Here is a 16,301-nt window from a genome sequence, read left to right on the forward strand (position 1 = left end):
GGTACACACCAGGCCAGTGCTCTGCTTCTGAGCCACATCTCTAGACCGGTCAGTCTTAGTTAATGTTTGTATGTGGTGTAAAGAAAGGGTCCAACTTCATTTTTTTTTTTTTTTTTGCGTGTGAAAAACTTTTTTTCAGTATTGTATTTTGAAAAGAAAGATCTTTTTCCTCTTGAATGGTCTGAGCGTCAGTTACGGCTTTTGTCCAGATGTCCTCCTAAAATCTAATGTGATGATGGGTAGGGCTTTTACAGAGGTGGATGGATTTAGGTTGTGTGATGCTGGGATTAAGAGCATGAGATTACTAAATAGTTCTGGGGAGGATTAAGCCTGCCTCACCCTGGGTGTGAGTGCTACCTGCCTTGGGCAGGTCACCTAAATAAAAATAAAAGGGACAGAAAGAGAGCTGCACTCTTGCTGCTTGTCACTCAGGGCTTGCTGCTTATTTTGCTGCCTTCTGCCTGCTGTGAACTTTTTCTCTTCTGTGATGCTCTTCTGCCACGCCATCCTGCCTTGGGAATCTGCCAGTTACGGACTGAAACCTCTACCAACTGTAGATAAATAAACCTTTCCTCACTTAGCTGTGAGGTGTTTTGTCTCAGCAATGTCTTAGACAGCACTCTCTGAAAATATGTGTAATGTATGTGACTGTTTCCTGGCGCTCTGTGTGTCTGTGTGCCACTGTCACACTCTTGTGATTACTGTAGTGTTGACATTTTGACAATAAGTCTTCAGCCAGAGAACCTGGAATATTTTTTCATGTCTTAGTATTTTAATTGCTTCCAACAATATTATGTAGAGTTCAGTGAACAAGAATTGTGCTTCTTTGGTTGCATTTGTTGTAAATGATTCTTTGTCCTATTGTAAATAAAATTTTTTTCTTAGTTTCCTTTTTGAATTGTTCATTGTTATTGTTTTGAATATATCTTTTTGTATGTTGAATTCATTTACTCTGTTAGTTTTTTTATGGAATGTTTTTGGGGTTTTTTACATAAAAATAATAGATTTGCAAATAGAGGTAATTTTACTCCTTCCTTATTATGCGGAATAAAGGTAATGAAAATGTGCTTCCAAATGATGCCTGATCTTATTGATTTATTTATTTTGGGTGCCGGGGATCCAACTCATGACCCATGCTTGCCAAGCTTATTTCTCACATTCTGTCTTCACATCATGTTAATTTATTTTCAACACAAAAACTTTGCAATAATAAATTTTCACTGTTACTCCTTGGTGCTGTTTTGCCATACATTTTACACATGTAGGTGGTTTTTAAAAGTGTTACTTTTCACCTAGACTTAAACAAATTTTTTTACCTTCATGTGTGTGGTTTCATTCTCATAACAGACTTTCCCTTCCTCAACAGGTAACACAAACTTGTGTCCTTATTTGTCAATTAAAATCGATGAGTAGGCGCCAGTTAATGAAATTTAACTGTATTTAAAAATTTTTGTGTTTGAAAGTCTCTCACAGATGAACTGATTTATTAGTATTGACCGAATTTGAATGTTTTGAGTTTTAAAAGTTTGTGAAATTGAAAAATATGTTCTTAGGACCTGTGAATTAGATTTTTAAATTAATATACTTCTGTTTGTTCTGTAAATATTTTTCCTCTGCAGAAACTCATTTTCTTCTCGGTGGTTTCATCTAAACTCTAATATCATGTCCAGTTCTAATGGTGCCAAAGAGAATTCTCACAACAAGGCTCGGACATCACCTTACCCAGGTTCCAAAGTTCAGCGAAGCCAGGTTCCCAATGAGAAAGTGGGCTGGCTGGTGGAGTGGCAGGACTACAACCCTGTGGAGTATACCGCCCTCTCTGTCTTGGCTGGACCCAGGTGGGCGGATCCCCAGATCAGGTGAGCAGAGAATGGAGCCTAAGCTGGTTAAGACTTGAGAGAAGGTACTGCCCATGTTTGTAAATCATCATTGGATCCCTGGAAAATCACTTTTACCTATGCTTGACTTTGTTATCTCAGTTTCCACATTCGATTGGATTTTTGTCAAAAGAAAGAGTTCATATTTATTTATTATTTTGGGGATTCTTTGAGGTCCTTTCTAATAAGTGAATCTATTTTGAGTTGGTAGAACAGTTGTTTGCTATGAAATAACAGCTAGGGTTATTTTCATGTGCTTTGGATTGTCAGTGGTACATTTTTGGTGGTTATTTTCTAACATAGCTAGACTTGCTTTTGAAGTAGCAGAAATATTTTTCAGAATTTTTTTCCAGAGTACTAAGAATAGATGAAAAGAAATTAGGGCGGAAAAAATAGGAAAATAGGAAAGGGACAAAGTGTGTGTGTGTGACACAGGGAGACAGAGTAGGGCAGGACTGGGTACAAATCTTGAGAAAATGCCTAGAGTATTCAGCTGGGACGTTGCTCCTAAGACAGACCACAAATACTTGCATATTCATTTACTGGAATTGAAGCAAGAAAACAGGTGAAACCTGTGCTGAAGCTGCCAGGGATGCTCCATGCTACAGGATCACTCCCCGAGGGCAGCACCGTGTGTCCCTGATGTCAGAGCACTGAGGGAAGCAGTTTAGTTATATCGATTTCTAAAATATTTTTGTTGAAACATTATATGATTGCAGTAAAGTCTGTGTTTCTTAAGTGGGCAAGTCCAGCTCAGTAAAATTGTATATTTGTATATTCTGTAGCTGTGTAACTGTAATCAAGGTCAAGGACTAGAACACTTTGACGTTAGTATGTCTATTTTTAATTCATGTAGTATTTATTATGCAGTTTATAGGTTCAGTCCACTGTTTCTGTGACAGTATTATGACAGAACATCAAAATGTGCAGAAAAAATTTATTTTTGGAACTACTTGAGAACCAGTAGTTGCCATAATGTACCCACAGTCAGTTCTTTATTGCTGATAACAATGTAGACTTCGGTAGCATGTAGGAGAAGACTCAGTTTTTCTGCTGGTACTCCTTCCAGGAGAGGGTTAGTAGTCTAATTGTCTTGGTTAAAAAGGGCTTTGTGTGTCCCCTTAGAAACTGTTTTGTAGGTATAAAATGGATTTATAAATTAAAACTAACCTTTGAGAAGTCTACTCTTTCAGGAATCTTGACTATATTGTGAATAACAAGGTAATTTACATTGTTTAGCTGTTGGTAGTATCAGATCGTGGTTTCTCACTCTGTGTTGGACCTTGTGTTACAGTGAAAGTAACTTCTCTCCGAAGTTTAATGAAAAGGATGGACATGTGGAGAGAAAGAGCCAGAATGGCCTGTATGAAATCGAAAATGGACGGCCCAGGTGGGTTCTGGGAGGGGAGTGTCTTACAGTAATGGCTTTTCAGAAATAGAAAAGGTAGTTGACATTTGTCATACTATTGAATATGCCAGGCATTGCACCAAACGTAAAGCTCAGCCATTTAATACTAAGGTTCTTTTTATACTTTGAAAATGATTTTTTATACAACTCCCAAATCTTCCATTTTACTTAAGAAGACATTATAAAAGTAAAGAAGAAATGTAAAAATTAACTGGCCCCAAATAAAACGAAGATCATAATCATGGTTGTCACCATATAAAAGTGTCACATTTTGTATTCTCAGTTTCTTTAGGGCACAGAAATGATAGAGCTCCTTTACTCTGGCCTGGTCTTTCAGTTTTGCTAAATTCGTTGGTCATAACGTCGTAACTTTCCTTTCTGAGTTACTGAGTTTTTCCAAGTGACACTGTTTTATTTTTTAATAGTACCTATTAGTTACACAGAATAGGAGGTTTTATTTTGGCCTGTGTAGGTTCTTTTCTGAATAAGTATGAAAAGATTGTATTTCTCTGAAATGATAGGCAGCAGATCCAAGACACATTGTTGTTATAGTTAAGTGTGTGACAAACACAAGCCGTAACTTGAAGTTGAGTTATTTTTCAGCTGTTGGGTGGTGTCAGAGAGCCCAGAGCAGAAGTCCATTGAGCTTTAGGAAAGGAGGGAAGGGAGATCTATCGGGACCTTATCTCTGCCTCTGTTTTCTTCTGTATGTTGGCTTCATTTCTCTCTGCAAACAATTTTGTCCACTCTCTGGGTCTAGGATAATGCATGGATCTATTCCTTGGTTTGTAGTTTGCAAAGTGCTATATAACAGAAACCCTCCCACCCCACCCTCCAATATGCGTTAGTTTCTTGGTTGCCCAGTGTTGTGGTTTATGTAGGTGGCCCCCAGGCATTTGTGATTGGTCCATTGTCTAGCGCTTGGATTGATGGTGTCAGTGCTACACCCACCAAGGGGTGGAGCCAGCATACAATGTAATGGCAGGAAGAAGGTGTGTCTCTCTTGCTGGTTTCTACCTTGCTGTTTATAGCCACCATAAACTGTGGCCCCGCCGTGCCACCTTGCCTTGGAGCCAACTGAGTATGGACTGAAACTTCCAGAAAACTATAAGAAATAAATCTTTCCTTTCCCAATATTGGGCATCAAGTATTTTGTCTCAGCAATGAGTTAAAAGTAACTATAAGACACCCAGTAAATAGTTCCTGTTCCTGTTCTTGTTGCTCCTGTTTCTTAAAACAACTGGTCACTATGATGCATAAACCAATCCCCAGATGACAGGCTTCTGCCCCTTGTACTTCCTGCTTAATTATCCCATGTAAACTCTCCTTGACTGCCAGAGCGCAGGGCTTGCTGTTCTGGGAGTGACCCCAGTCAGTGCTCATTGATGTAAAATACATCTACCTCCCAATCCTGGATGTCATTTTGGTGTTTCTGCATGCTGTTGCAGTAGGTTTAATGACTGTATCAGTCGGAGTTTACTAGGAAACTGATACAATACAGGCTATACAAATGTGTAAGAGCTTGCAGATTGGTTACTATGGCTGCCCGCAGAGTTGGTTGTGGAAGAGTGCATAAGGGCTGTCTGTGCGCTGGGGATACAGAGGATCTGGATGAAGGCCTGGAGCTCTGTGTACTGTGTTATGCAAGTCTGTATTAGCAGGCTGAAGGGTCTGCACCAGAAGGTCTGCTGGAGGCTCAGGAGTCTGCCTGGAAGCCAGGAGACGATGTCCCAGGGGAAGGTGAAGACTGGAGCTCCTCCGAGGAAGACAGTCCCCTTTTGGAGCATTCTGATTACAGTCCTCCCTAGCTAGGGTGGGTCTTCCACACCCAGAACTGTGCTGAGCCAGTTCAGCTGACACAGTTTATCAGCTCTCATGGCTCTCTATAAAAACTAATATTCTTGCTCTTACCACTTGGCTTTGATGACTTGTGTTCAGGTTGTGTATTTACATAGAATAAGATATGGTTGTTAGCCACCCTGGCCCTTCTGTGAATTTGAGAAGAATTATTGTTAGCATGGCAGTTGTTTTTCTGTGTAATTAGTAAGTCTTGCTGAAATATTTCTGAGTCCAGTACAAAACAATGTAAAATTCGGTTTTCAAAGATTAAGGTTCTGCACAGGATACCATAGTCACTCCACAGTGCTGTGTTTTCCCAAGGATTTATAAAATTTAGCCACTTAATAGTTGCTACATAATCCATGGTTGGTGATTTGAGAAAGTAAAAAGTGTTAGAAAATTACAGTAAAATTTAGTTTTAATATAGTACAGGGAGCATGCATAAAAAGAGACGGCTACAGGGCATCTTGGCAAGTGGTTTTTTCACATTCCACATAGTGAAAAGAGAAAAAAGATAGCATTAAACATGGAAGACTGCAGATTAGGGCATTTTATTGATACAGAATGGTAATTAAACATTTAACATTGACAGGTGTAAACTTATTGTGGTATGATTGTGATGTGTTTACCTGACATAATTTAACACTGAATTATGGCATTAGGTTAAGAAGTGGGTTGCCCTGGGTACCACTAAATGCCAAGTGGTTGCTTGTACCAGGATCTGGGTTCAGTCCCCAGTACTAAAAAAAGGAAGTTGGAATTTTTATAAAATTGGATTTTGGTGTACTCAAAAATCTATGAAATATTAAGTAATACTATCTCATTTTTTGCTTCAAAACATGTATTATTGCCTGGGATGTAGCTCAGCAGCGCAAGCATCTGCCTGGCAAGTGCAAGGTCCTGAGTTCAATTCCTGGTACAAAAACAAAACAAAACAGAACAAAATAAAAATGCATAACCCACTGAGGAAAAATGGACTGGAATGTGACATAAGCTACTTCAGAAGGGTGAGTTTTATGAGAGTAGAGTAGAAGAAGAAGATCACAAGAAAGTGAAGGGAAGTGTGCGTACACTGTGAAATAAACTTTTGTAGAGCTAGAAGGTTAGCTGCAGAGTGTGGTGAGAATCCAGGAAGGTCTAGTTTGAACTTGGTAGGTTAGATGAAATCAGAAACAAATTTTTACATTGTACAAGCTCTTTGGAAATGATGTCCTCAATGGGGATCAAACTGAAGAAAGTGCAAAGAACAATTAAGTAACAGCATGAGATGAATAATTTCAGAGCTGGAGATGTGATAGTGTTGCTGGAATTGTGGGATTACATTGCTTTTCTCTTTACTAGTCGTGTATCTGTTTTTGTGTTTAAAAAGGTGAACGCATTCAGTTAATTCTGTATTTGTGTATGTATGTATTTTTTTCCCCACCAGAAATCCTGCAGGACGAACAGGCCTGGTTGGCCGGGGGCTTCTGGGGAGATGGGGCCCAAATCATGCTGCGGATCCCATTATAACCAGGTAAGCAGCAAATAAATATTTCAGTGGTAAAAACCCAAGGGACCAGCAAAACAGTAGTTATGTGTGGACACGTTTTTGTACTTACACATGTATATATGCATGTTTGTGTTCATCTATGTGTATATATGCACTACAGATGTTCATGTGTACATATATACATGTATGTATACACACACACCTATGCACAGACACAAAAGTTTGTAGTTTAAAGAGACTATGTAAAATTATAGTGATATCTGATGGAAGCATAAACCTGTAGTTTTATGTGGAGCATTGATCTTAAAAATAGTGCACCAAATTTTTTGACGATCTCTTTGTTTTTAGCATCAAGTAGACACTTTAGAAGATTTAAAAGTATCTTAAAGAGCCAAGGTTTTGGTTCCCTGTCATTAAAGAGCTGTGCCTTAATTTATATGATGGAAAATTTGAAAAAGGAAAACTAGTCAAATAAGATCATGTACAGTCCTGTGTCACCTACAGTGGAGACATCTGAGGAGTGTGTGGTGAGACAGCTCTGTCCCTGTGTAGCTGGCACAGAATGTGTTTACACAGGCAGAGGTAGGGTTAAGGTAGGGGTGAGATGTGTACTCTTGATGCAATCAGGAGTGGCTGTGAACACGAGGCATGAGACAAGTGGCAGACTGTTTCAGAATAACGTTCTTAAATAAGTTCAAGGAGTACACGCTAACAGCCCAAAGGACAGTAAATTCCCACACATTTCAGTAATGTGGTCCTTCCTTACTAAGTATTAGGTTCTGTACCTAAGTGTACATGTTATGTTTTATATGCCCGGCACCCTGTTAGGTGTGTCTACACTTGCATCACTGCAAACATATGAGAAATGCATGGCAATGTAATATCATTAGGTGATAGGAATTTTTCAGCGGGAACTTGGTCATATGTGGTCATGATGACTGACATGTCATTAAGTGTAATATAGGTAATACAGGATGCTTCAGAAGACTGGATGTGGACACAACCATGGTTAACTGGAGCATCCAAGAAAGGCTTCATAAAAAGAGGTAGTTTGTGTGTGTGTGTGTGAGCGCGTGCTGCTATTGTTTTGTTTTTTTTGAGGCAGGGTCTCATGTAGCCCAGACTGACCTCAAACTCTCAGTGATCTTCCTGCCTTAGCCTCCTGAGTTGTAGGATTACAGATGTGCACCACCACTCTCAGAAAAAGAGGTAAATTTGAGCTAAGTGAAATCTTAGGGAGTAGGAGCTCTAAGAGAAAGGTTTGCAGAAATATCTGTACAGTAATACCTCAGTTCACAAATGTTTCTGTCTGCAAACAAGTCAGTTTGTGAACAGAAGCCTTCGGCAGGATTTTGCTCCCATTTGTGAACTTCTCATTGGATAATAAAGATGCATGCATTCATTTTCTCTAGAACACACTAAGTTCATGAACTGAGTACTATATTTAGTCCTGCAATTCTCAGGTTACTCACAGATTTAGCCTACCTTGGATAAAAACATTAGCAAAAAATTGTATCTACTGAGTATGTGCAGACTTTTCTTGTCATTATCCCCTAAGCAACACAGTATTAACTATTTACGTAGCAAATATGAGATTATATGAGATTAGGCCTTGTAACTACTTGAGATGATGTAAAATACTCAAATAGGAAATGTACAAATACTGTACCACGTTTAGTAAGAATCCTGGGCATCCGCAGGTTTTGGGATGGGGGTTGGTCCTAGTCTCCTGTAGACACCAGGGGACAACTGTATTTCAGTATTGAGCAGCAGTAAAAAGACAGGCTGGCTTAAAACAAAAGATTCTTTTAGAAGTATGGTGGGTGATAAATGAATCTTCAAATTGATTTTTATGCAATTCTATTGTAGGAATTATTAAATGCCAAGTTAGGAAGTTAGAACTAGAGCCTCTAGACAGTTTCAAAATAGAGGAGAGGCATTCTTTCCCTGAGCCTGGCTTGTAAGTCAGCTCATATTCAGGGCCTTTGGCAATCATGAATCAGAAGACAGCCACAGGGTAAATAGCTGTTCCTGCCACAAGGTCACCCTAGGAGATACTACCTTGCCGTGACCGAAAATGATGGCACAAGTAACTATAGACTGCAGCCTCTGAAACCATGAACGAAGTAAACTTCCTGCTAAGAGTAGCTTCTCTCAGGTCTTTGGTCACAGTATTAGGAAGCTACTGCAGCATGCAGCTGGTTTATCTGTGTCTTCCGTGGACCACACAGTGGCTCTGTGTGCATGGTGGTTGTCTGTCAAGTCATTTTGCAGTGGTAGGCTTCATTAGGTTAGCTCACAGTCCTACAGGGAAGGGGACTTAAGGCCTCCAGATAGTCCAGGGATGCAGAAGAACCCACATGTGACAGTCTAGCCGTACTTGTAGGTTGATGTTCTTTGTTGTCTCAGTGATGCATGTAAAAATTGCCAAGTTGCTCTTAACAGGTAAGTGGCAGGAAGAATAGAAGAGCAAGAAGGAAAGATGTTAAAAGAAGAGTCAGTAAGACGCAGTGAACTTTTAAGAATACTGCTATATTTCAGGCACTCTGTGGTATTTTAGTGTTTCCATTTGTTTCTCAAAATCACCCCTCCTTAGAGCAGGCATGAATGTGTCTTATTTTATAGATTTGAAAATGGAGACATAGGGCTGGGGGTTTAGCTCAGTGGCGTAAGTGCTGGCGTGGCAAACATGAGGTGGTGAGTTTAGGCACCGAAAAAACAGAAAAAAGAGTGGAGACTTACTGGGGTTAGGTGACCTTCCTGAGTCTTAGAGGTTTGAGTTGGGAATGTGTGCCTCTGAACATCATACTTTTTTTTTTTAGCCCTGTGTCTCACTAAGGAATATTCCTGATAATCACCTTGGCACTTTGGAAGCAAAGACTCCACCCCCTTTTCTTTTAAGTATCTCATGATTAAAACAACATTGTGTAGTGCAGCGTTTCATAGACTTTCCTGTTCAGAATCTCCAGGCAAGTGTTAAGTATTCAGACTCCCAGGAAGTTCCTTAGACTAATGAGATGCTTTTCCTGTCTCATTATTGTCCTGCCAGCCTTCCATCTGACCTCCTCAATCTCTTCCCAGGATCATGGTAACAGCCTTGTAGCTGGTCTTGCCTTTAATCTTGCTTCCCTCCAAATCAACCTCCTCGCTTTTGTTAAAGTGAATGAGCTTTCAGAAATACAAATTGGAAACCAGCTCTGGTGGCCCATAATCCTAGCACTTTGGAGGTAGAGACAGGAGGATCATTGGAGTTCAAGACCAGCCTGGACTACACAGGGAGTTCAAGGCCAACGTAAACTGCATAAGCACACCTTATCTGGAAGGAGAAGGGAAGAGAAGAAAAGAGAGAAAAAGAAAGAAAGAAAAGAGAAAAGCAAAGCAGATTGGTTAAGGATGTGCCCTGCTTGAAAATGTTTTCCAGCTCTCCAAGCAGATAACTTGGATGAATCTTGTCACGTAAATAACTGCCTGCTTCCGAAGCCTCAGCCTCTCTTTTTCCCTTGCTGATGCTTGTGATGCCAGACCCCGCGTAGATGATGTTTCTTGAACTCATTATTTCATTGCATTTCTTTCCTCTTTATGTTACTCCTCTGTCTGGCATGTTAAAAATAGATACTGAAACCAGATGTAGGGGCCCACAGCTGTAGTCCCAGAATTTAAGAGCTTAAGCAGGAGGATCATTGCAAGTTTGAGACCAGCCTGGGCTACCAAGTGAGCTTAAGGCCAGCCTGAACTGCATAGTGAGACCCTATCTCAAAAAGAGAGAGAGAGAGAAAAGATACTGATTATTCTTTGACTTCTGGTTACTATCCTGATCAAGCTGCTACCCTGTCTTTAGGTTATTCTCTTACATGGCTGGTGTAATGTTAGACTGAGCTCTTGCAGGGGAGAAACTGTGGGTTGGATAAGTCAGTTTACCATATGAAGAAACTTGGTGACTCATGTCCAGATTAGCATAGTTTTGGGGTTTCATGCATATTGATGGTTGTAGACTTTCTTTTGATTTAGTATTAGAAATTCAAAATTTTTATCTTTCTCTAAGAGACCATTAGAAAATTTTAAAAATTGAAGGTGGAAGTTGATGTGATAGAGATTAAAAAGGAGAGCGATTCATTAGCATACTTGGGGAAGAGGAGGTGGTCAGAGAAACTATTCTGAAGTTAACGTATGGTTTACAAAATCATGTAATTTGATTCAGAATATAAAATTAAAGGACAATCCGTAAGGGTTTATTCTGTGTGTGAAATGGACATGAGGACTGAAAAGAGCACTTAGGCATCCAGCTGAAATGGCACCACGTGATAACGTGCTTTCTGAGAACACAGGACGGACTGTTCAGTGCGGTTATCAGCAGGTCTTTTTTACTGTCTGTAATTAAAAAAAATAGTTCTTAGGTTTTTTACTTTATTTTTAACAACCATTCTTTAAATTCTCTTTTCTTTTTAAACGTTTTTGATAGCACTTTAGTAAAAGCTACTTGTGTCCTGACTTTTCATTATAAAAATACAGTGTAAGTAGGCTGTGGTCTTGGTTTATAACAGTACTAAATATATAGTATTTTTTTATATACTTTTTTTTTTCTTTTTTCTTTTTACCGGTACCGGGGATCGAACTCACGACCGTCTGCTTGCAAGGCAGGTTCTTATGCCGCTGAGCTAAATCCCCAGCCCCAATATATAGTATTTTTAATAAAAAAAAAAGTTCTTTTGGGATGAAACTTGCTGATTTGAGGTAAATTTATATATACTGTGTTATGAAGAGCAATGTATCTTTATAATTTTCTCTCAGGCTCGAGGTAGAGCATTGGCCTTTGTTGAAATCAGTTATGATTTTATATTTCTCTTCACAGGTGGAAAAGGGACAGCAGTGGAAATAAAATCACCCACCCTGTTTCTGGGAAATGCATCTTACAGTTTGTTGCAATAAAAAGGAAAGACTGTGGAGAGTGGGCGATCCCAGGGGTGAGCATTACAGTTGATGTTTCAGATTGTTTTAGTGGCTTGCTTACTACACAAAAGTACTGTGTGGGGATCTTCCCACCTCAGTTATTTTTCATCATGGCAGTGACCTGTCATTCTTGGTAAAAGTTTCACATAATATATCAGGGACCCCCTGCTGTGAGCCTACAGTCTCGGGGTGTTTCTTGCTTGTTGCACAAGACATGGTGAGAGAGAAAGAAAGAGCAAGAGATAAATGGCAGTAGAGGGGATCTGGGATGACCAGTTGTTCACAAGGAAAGAAACCCCCTGGAGGCAGCCAAAACCCCAGCACTCACTGATGGAGGAGGGGGAGTTGAGGAGGGATTATTGGATGACTCAGGAGGGCAGAGGTGATTTCAAATGACAATGAAGAGATAAAATCGGAGCGTGGAGAGAACATGGCGGACAGACAACAGCAACTACCAGAGGCTCTCTGAAAGGTTCGGCTCAGAGGCCAGAAATAATGCGGACTAGGGAGACACGAATCAGTAGAGATATGCTCTGCTGACTCAGGAACGAACTGGGCTGAGAGAATCCAACTTGGAATACAGTCCTGGCGCTAAAATAGGAACAGAAAAATCTCGGTGTGGAGGCTCGACTCCGCGCCATCGGAAACTGGTTTGGATTTCCCGCCGTGCGGCGGCCGGCTATCTCCACAGCGGCTCAGCAAGGAGAGACGCGCCGAGCTCTGGGAGCGCCGAGCTCTGGGAACGGGAGAACGGAGTCGAAAAAAAAAAGGACGGACAGAGGTGTACACGAAAACTGACTGGTGGCGAGGTGAGTGAGAATCTGACCCCCCACCACAGTTTGACTCTAGCGGAGATCTCTCTGGGCGCCATTCCCCTCTCGGACGGGATTGGAGAAAAGTGCCTGGCCTGAGTGACGCTGCTGGCGGACTCTCTAGGCTAGACTAGCCTAACCCAGATCCCAGAGCCGGACGATGGCCCGGAGGAGCGACTGACTTCCGCGTAGGCTGCCTCCTCCGACTCCCTGGTGCGCAGCGGTGGGCGGGAACAACTAGCCAGCGCAATTTGATCAGGCTGTGGCTGACAGGCAGGGAAGCCGGGCCTCCTTTGTAAGATTGCATTTTATAAGGAACAAAAAATATGGGGAAGGGAAGCAACAAAAAAAGCTCCTCGGCCCCCAATCCTGAGAAACAGGCAATAATGGACGCCGCACCAGTATACATTAAGCACCATATTGAGAGCCTCATAGACCAATTCAGGAATGAAGTTATCAATGATCTGAAGCTAGAAGTATGCAGAATAGTTAGAGAAATGCTAAACACCACCCAGGAAAAAACAGATGGTGGAATGGAAGAACAGAAAAAGAGGGGAGAATTGCTTGATGGAGAAAACAGAGAAAGCATTGAGTATGTGAAGCAGGTTCAAAGGGACTATCAAGAAATTAATAAGTCTATACAAGACTGGCATAACAGCTTGAAAGAAACTAAGGACAGACTATCTGAACTGGAGGGCAGACTTGAAATATGGGAGAATGAAATGAAAAACTTCTTAAAAATAACAAAGAAACAAACAGCAATAATACAAAGACAAGAAGATGATAAGAGGAGCCACCACTTAAGGATTAAGAACATAGAAGAAGAAGTAGGGACACAAACAAATGAATTACAAAAGCTACTCACAGAAATAATCCAGGAGAATTTTCCTAATTTAGCAAAAGGTAAAGATACTCAGCTGTATGAGGCATACAGGACCCCAGCTACCTACAACCCTAACAGAGAAACACCCAGGCATATAATAATAAAAATCCCAGAAATTCAATACAAGAACAGAATATTAAAAGCTGTAAGAGACAAGAAACAGATCACTTACAAAGGAACACCCATCAGAATTACAGCAGATTTCTCTTCACAAACCATCAAATCACGAAGAGCATGGGGGGAAATAATTCAAGCTTTGAAAGATAATAATCTCCAGCCAAGATTGAGATATCCTGCACAACTGTCCCTGGAAATTGATGGAAAAACGAGGTGCTTCCAGGATAAAGAGGAACTGGGGGAATTTGCAACCACCAATTCAACTCTACAGAAAGTATTGCAGGATATTCTAAAAAAAGAAAAATACAAAGAACCCAGAAATAGTGGCAGGGAGGCCACAACGAATGGAGCAGAGAACAAAATGAAGAAGACAAACTGACAGCTACTGACAGAAAAAGAGCTCAACAGAAATGAGACAGAGAAGATTGGATGATAGGAACAGCTATTTTTGAGAAAATGACATCTTAATAGGTAATGCTGATTCAGTACCATCTTGTTTTGAAGTCTCATCTAGCTTTTGTTCTTCTGTCTCCAATGGTCTAACCAGGTTGTATCTTATTGGATTTTGTTATGTACGTTAGTATAAGCAAAAACCTTTTAAAGACAAGGAGATTATACAGAGACCATTGTTCATTTTCTGTTAGTCAATTCCAAATACTCTATAATGCTGTCATTCTCTTAAATGGTTTTACATTGTTTTGATATACTTAATGCTACAGTATATGAAGTTGTACTCAAGGACTTCAGGGAGGGAGTCAATATGGTAACTATTTTTAAGTCGGAAATATCTGGTGGTGAAACACTATTCTGCTTAAAAGGTTATGTTTTGATCTGCCCTGTTTCGCTGTTATGCCCTCTTTTTCTTTTTCTCAATCTCCACTCCATTATATACTTTTTTATTGTTATCCATTTAATTAAAGGGAAAAATATAGCAGGATATAATATAGTAACCCACTTTGACTTTCTATTTTCTCGATTTGAAGCCCTGTATTACTCTCACCATCTTGTTTTTGACTGAGGTTCCTCTATTCTGTTTTGCTGAATAGTATCAGGTTCGAAAGTTTAGGCATCAGCTGAGAAGATAATGAGATTCATTATAACGCCCATTCTCGTTGACTTCTATCTACTTTTGAAGACCTACAATATCTCCAATGTTTTGGTTTTGTCGGTTTTATCCTTTACGGTTTTGTTCAATAGTATTACAACTAACGATATAGGCAATTCTATTAGAAATAGCGGGAGGCATTAGGGTAACCATTGTTGATCACCTTGTATTATGTTTTTATATTATCTATTATATCCACCCTTTTGACTTGACCGATTCTGTTCTGTCATGTCACATTTGGTTTTACTCTCTTCCAAAAAAGCAATAAGAACAGTGGGAGCAATGAAACCCAAAATGTGTAATAGTCACTGTACAAAAGAGAGGAAAAGAAAATGCTCTAAACTATATAACTGCATGTATATTTAAATGTATAAGACAGAAAATGATATCACAGAGTTCTAATGGATCATTGAACAGAACTGTTTGCAGTATCATTGCTGGAATGTCTACTCTACAAACTTTAATTCTGTGACTTGAACAATTATTTCTAAGATGGCAATATGTAATCTATTAACTAGTGATTTCCTACTGCGCATTTTTTTTCTTCTGTAAATCTGTATAACTTGTACCCTTCACTGTTTTTTTTTCTTTTCTTTTCTCCTTAAATAAAAATTAAAAAAAAAAAAAAAAAAAAAAAAAAAAAAAAAAAGAGATAAAATCCTACGATGGAGGACTGGGAACTTAGCTCAGTGGTACAGCACCTGCCTGGCAAGCCTGAGGTCCTCAGTTTGATTCAGTGTCTTAATCTTAGTGGGCAGGAAAGGATGGTCCATCCCTAAAGAGATAGTGAGAAGTCTCCAAAATGATACCAATAATCCCTAGCCTCCATTCATCCCTTAGGGAAATATGCAAAATTAGCCATTGTGAGTTTGTGGTCCCCAACAATAGTAGAAAGGCGTTAACATCTGAGTGTAATTCTGCTTTTAGGAAGAGAACATGGGTTTTGGAGTTAGACCTGTTTTGCATTTGAGTCTTTCCAGCTGCAGCTGGGGGATGGGGAGTTTAAAGGCAGCGGTAGCACAGAAGCCAAAGGCTCTCACTAATGTCTGGGCCTGACTCCACCCACCTCTGAGCTCAAGCTAATAATTTTAGTGGTTATGCTTGAATTTGGACAACTTTAGGCATAATAAAAATGCTTTTTATCATTTATTGATTATTGTAGTTTAAAAAATTTCCCAAGTCTCATTGGAGGAGTGTACTTTCATTGGCTTGTAGTTTGAATTTATCCCACTGAGACAGTGACCTTTTAAAATATGTATAAGTGTGGTAAAAGGTTTTATTTTTTTTGCTTTACTGTGAAATGGAAATAGTCTGTGTGGGGATGATTCTATAAATGTACCACTGTCTGCAGTAATAATTTTTCTTTATAGGATATAAATGGAATGGAATTAAAGATCCCTGCTGTGTGCCAAATCATCAAACTCCCTCAGGGTGAATATAGTAACAGTAATGATTCCATCACAGGATTTGTTTTTTTGGTACTGGGAATCAAACTGAGGACCTCAGGCTTGCCAGGCAGGTGCTGTACCACTGAGCTAAGTTCCCAGTCCTCCATCGTAGGATTTTATCTCTTCATTGTCATTTGAAATTCTGATCACTAAGGCAACTCTTGTCATAGACACAGTTTTGAGAGTTATTTACTCACTGTGATTTGAATATCTTCCCTTTGTTTAAAAACATTAAGTATGTAACAGAGCATTTATTTACTTATTTATATTCGTACCAGGGATCAAACTCTGAACCTCGGCTTACAGAGCAAGTGCTTAAATTGCTGAGCTAAATCCCTGGCCCAGCAGAGCAATCTAAACATTCTTATCTGTGGTA

General features: G+C 39.8%; 1 protein-coding gene across 5 annotated transcripts in view; it reads left to right on the top strand.

The window, feature by feature from the left end:
* The window catches only part of Nudt9 (nudix hydrolase 9), a 33,883-nt gene that overhangs the window by 5,849 nt on the left and 11,733 nt on the right, over positions 1–16,301 (top strand). For all 5 annotated transcript variants that reach the window (XM_013151952.3, XM_003469386.5, XM_005003446.4 and 2 more), the window contains 4 exons: positions 1,620–1,859; positions 3,172–3,267; positions 6,551–6,637; positions 11,463–11,574. In XM_013151952.3, coding sequence (XP_013007406.1) covers positions 1,620–1,859; positions 3,172–3,267; positions 6,551–6,637; positions 11,463–11,574 — 535 coding nt within the window. The remainder of the gene's footprint in view (positions 1–1,619; positions 1,860–3,171; positions 3,268–6,550; positions 6,638–11,462; positions 11,575–16,301) is intronic.

This window comes from Cavia porcellus, unplaced genomic scaffold (assembly GCF_034190915.1).
Source record: "Cavia porcellus strain 051 isolate PalLab524CR breed Dunkin Hartley unplaced genomic scaffold, mCavPor4.1 scaffold_5, whole genome shotgun sequence".
Taxonomy (NCBI): domain Eukaryota; kingdom Metazoa; phylum Chordata; class Mammalia; order Rodentia; family Caviidae; genus Cavia; species Cavia porcellus.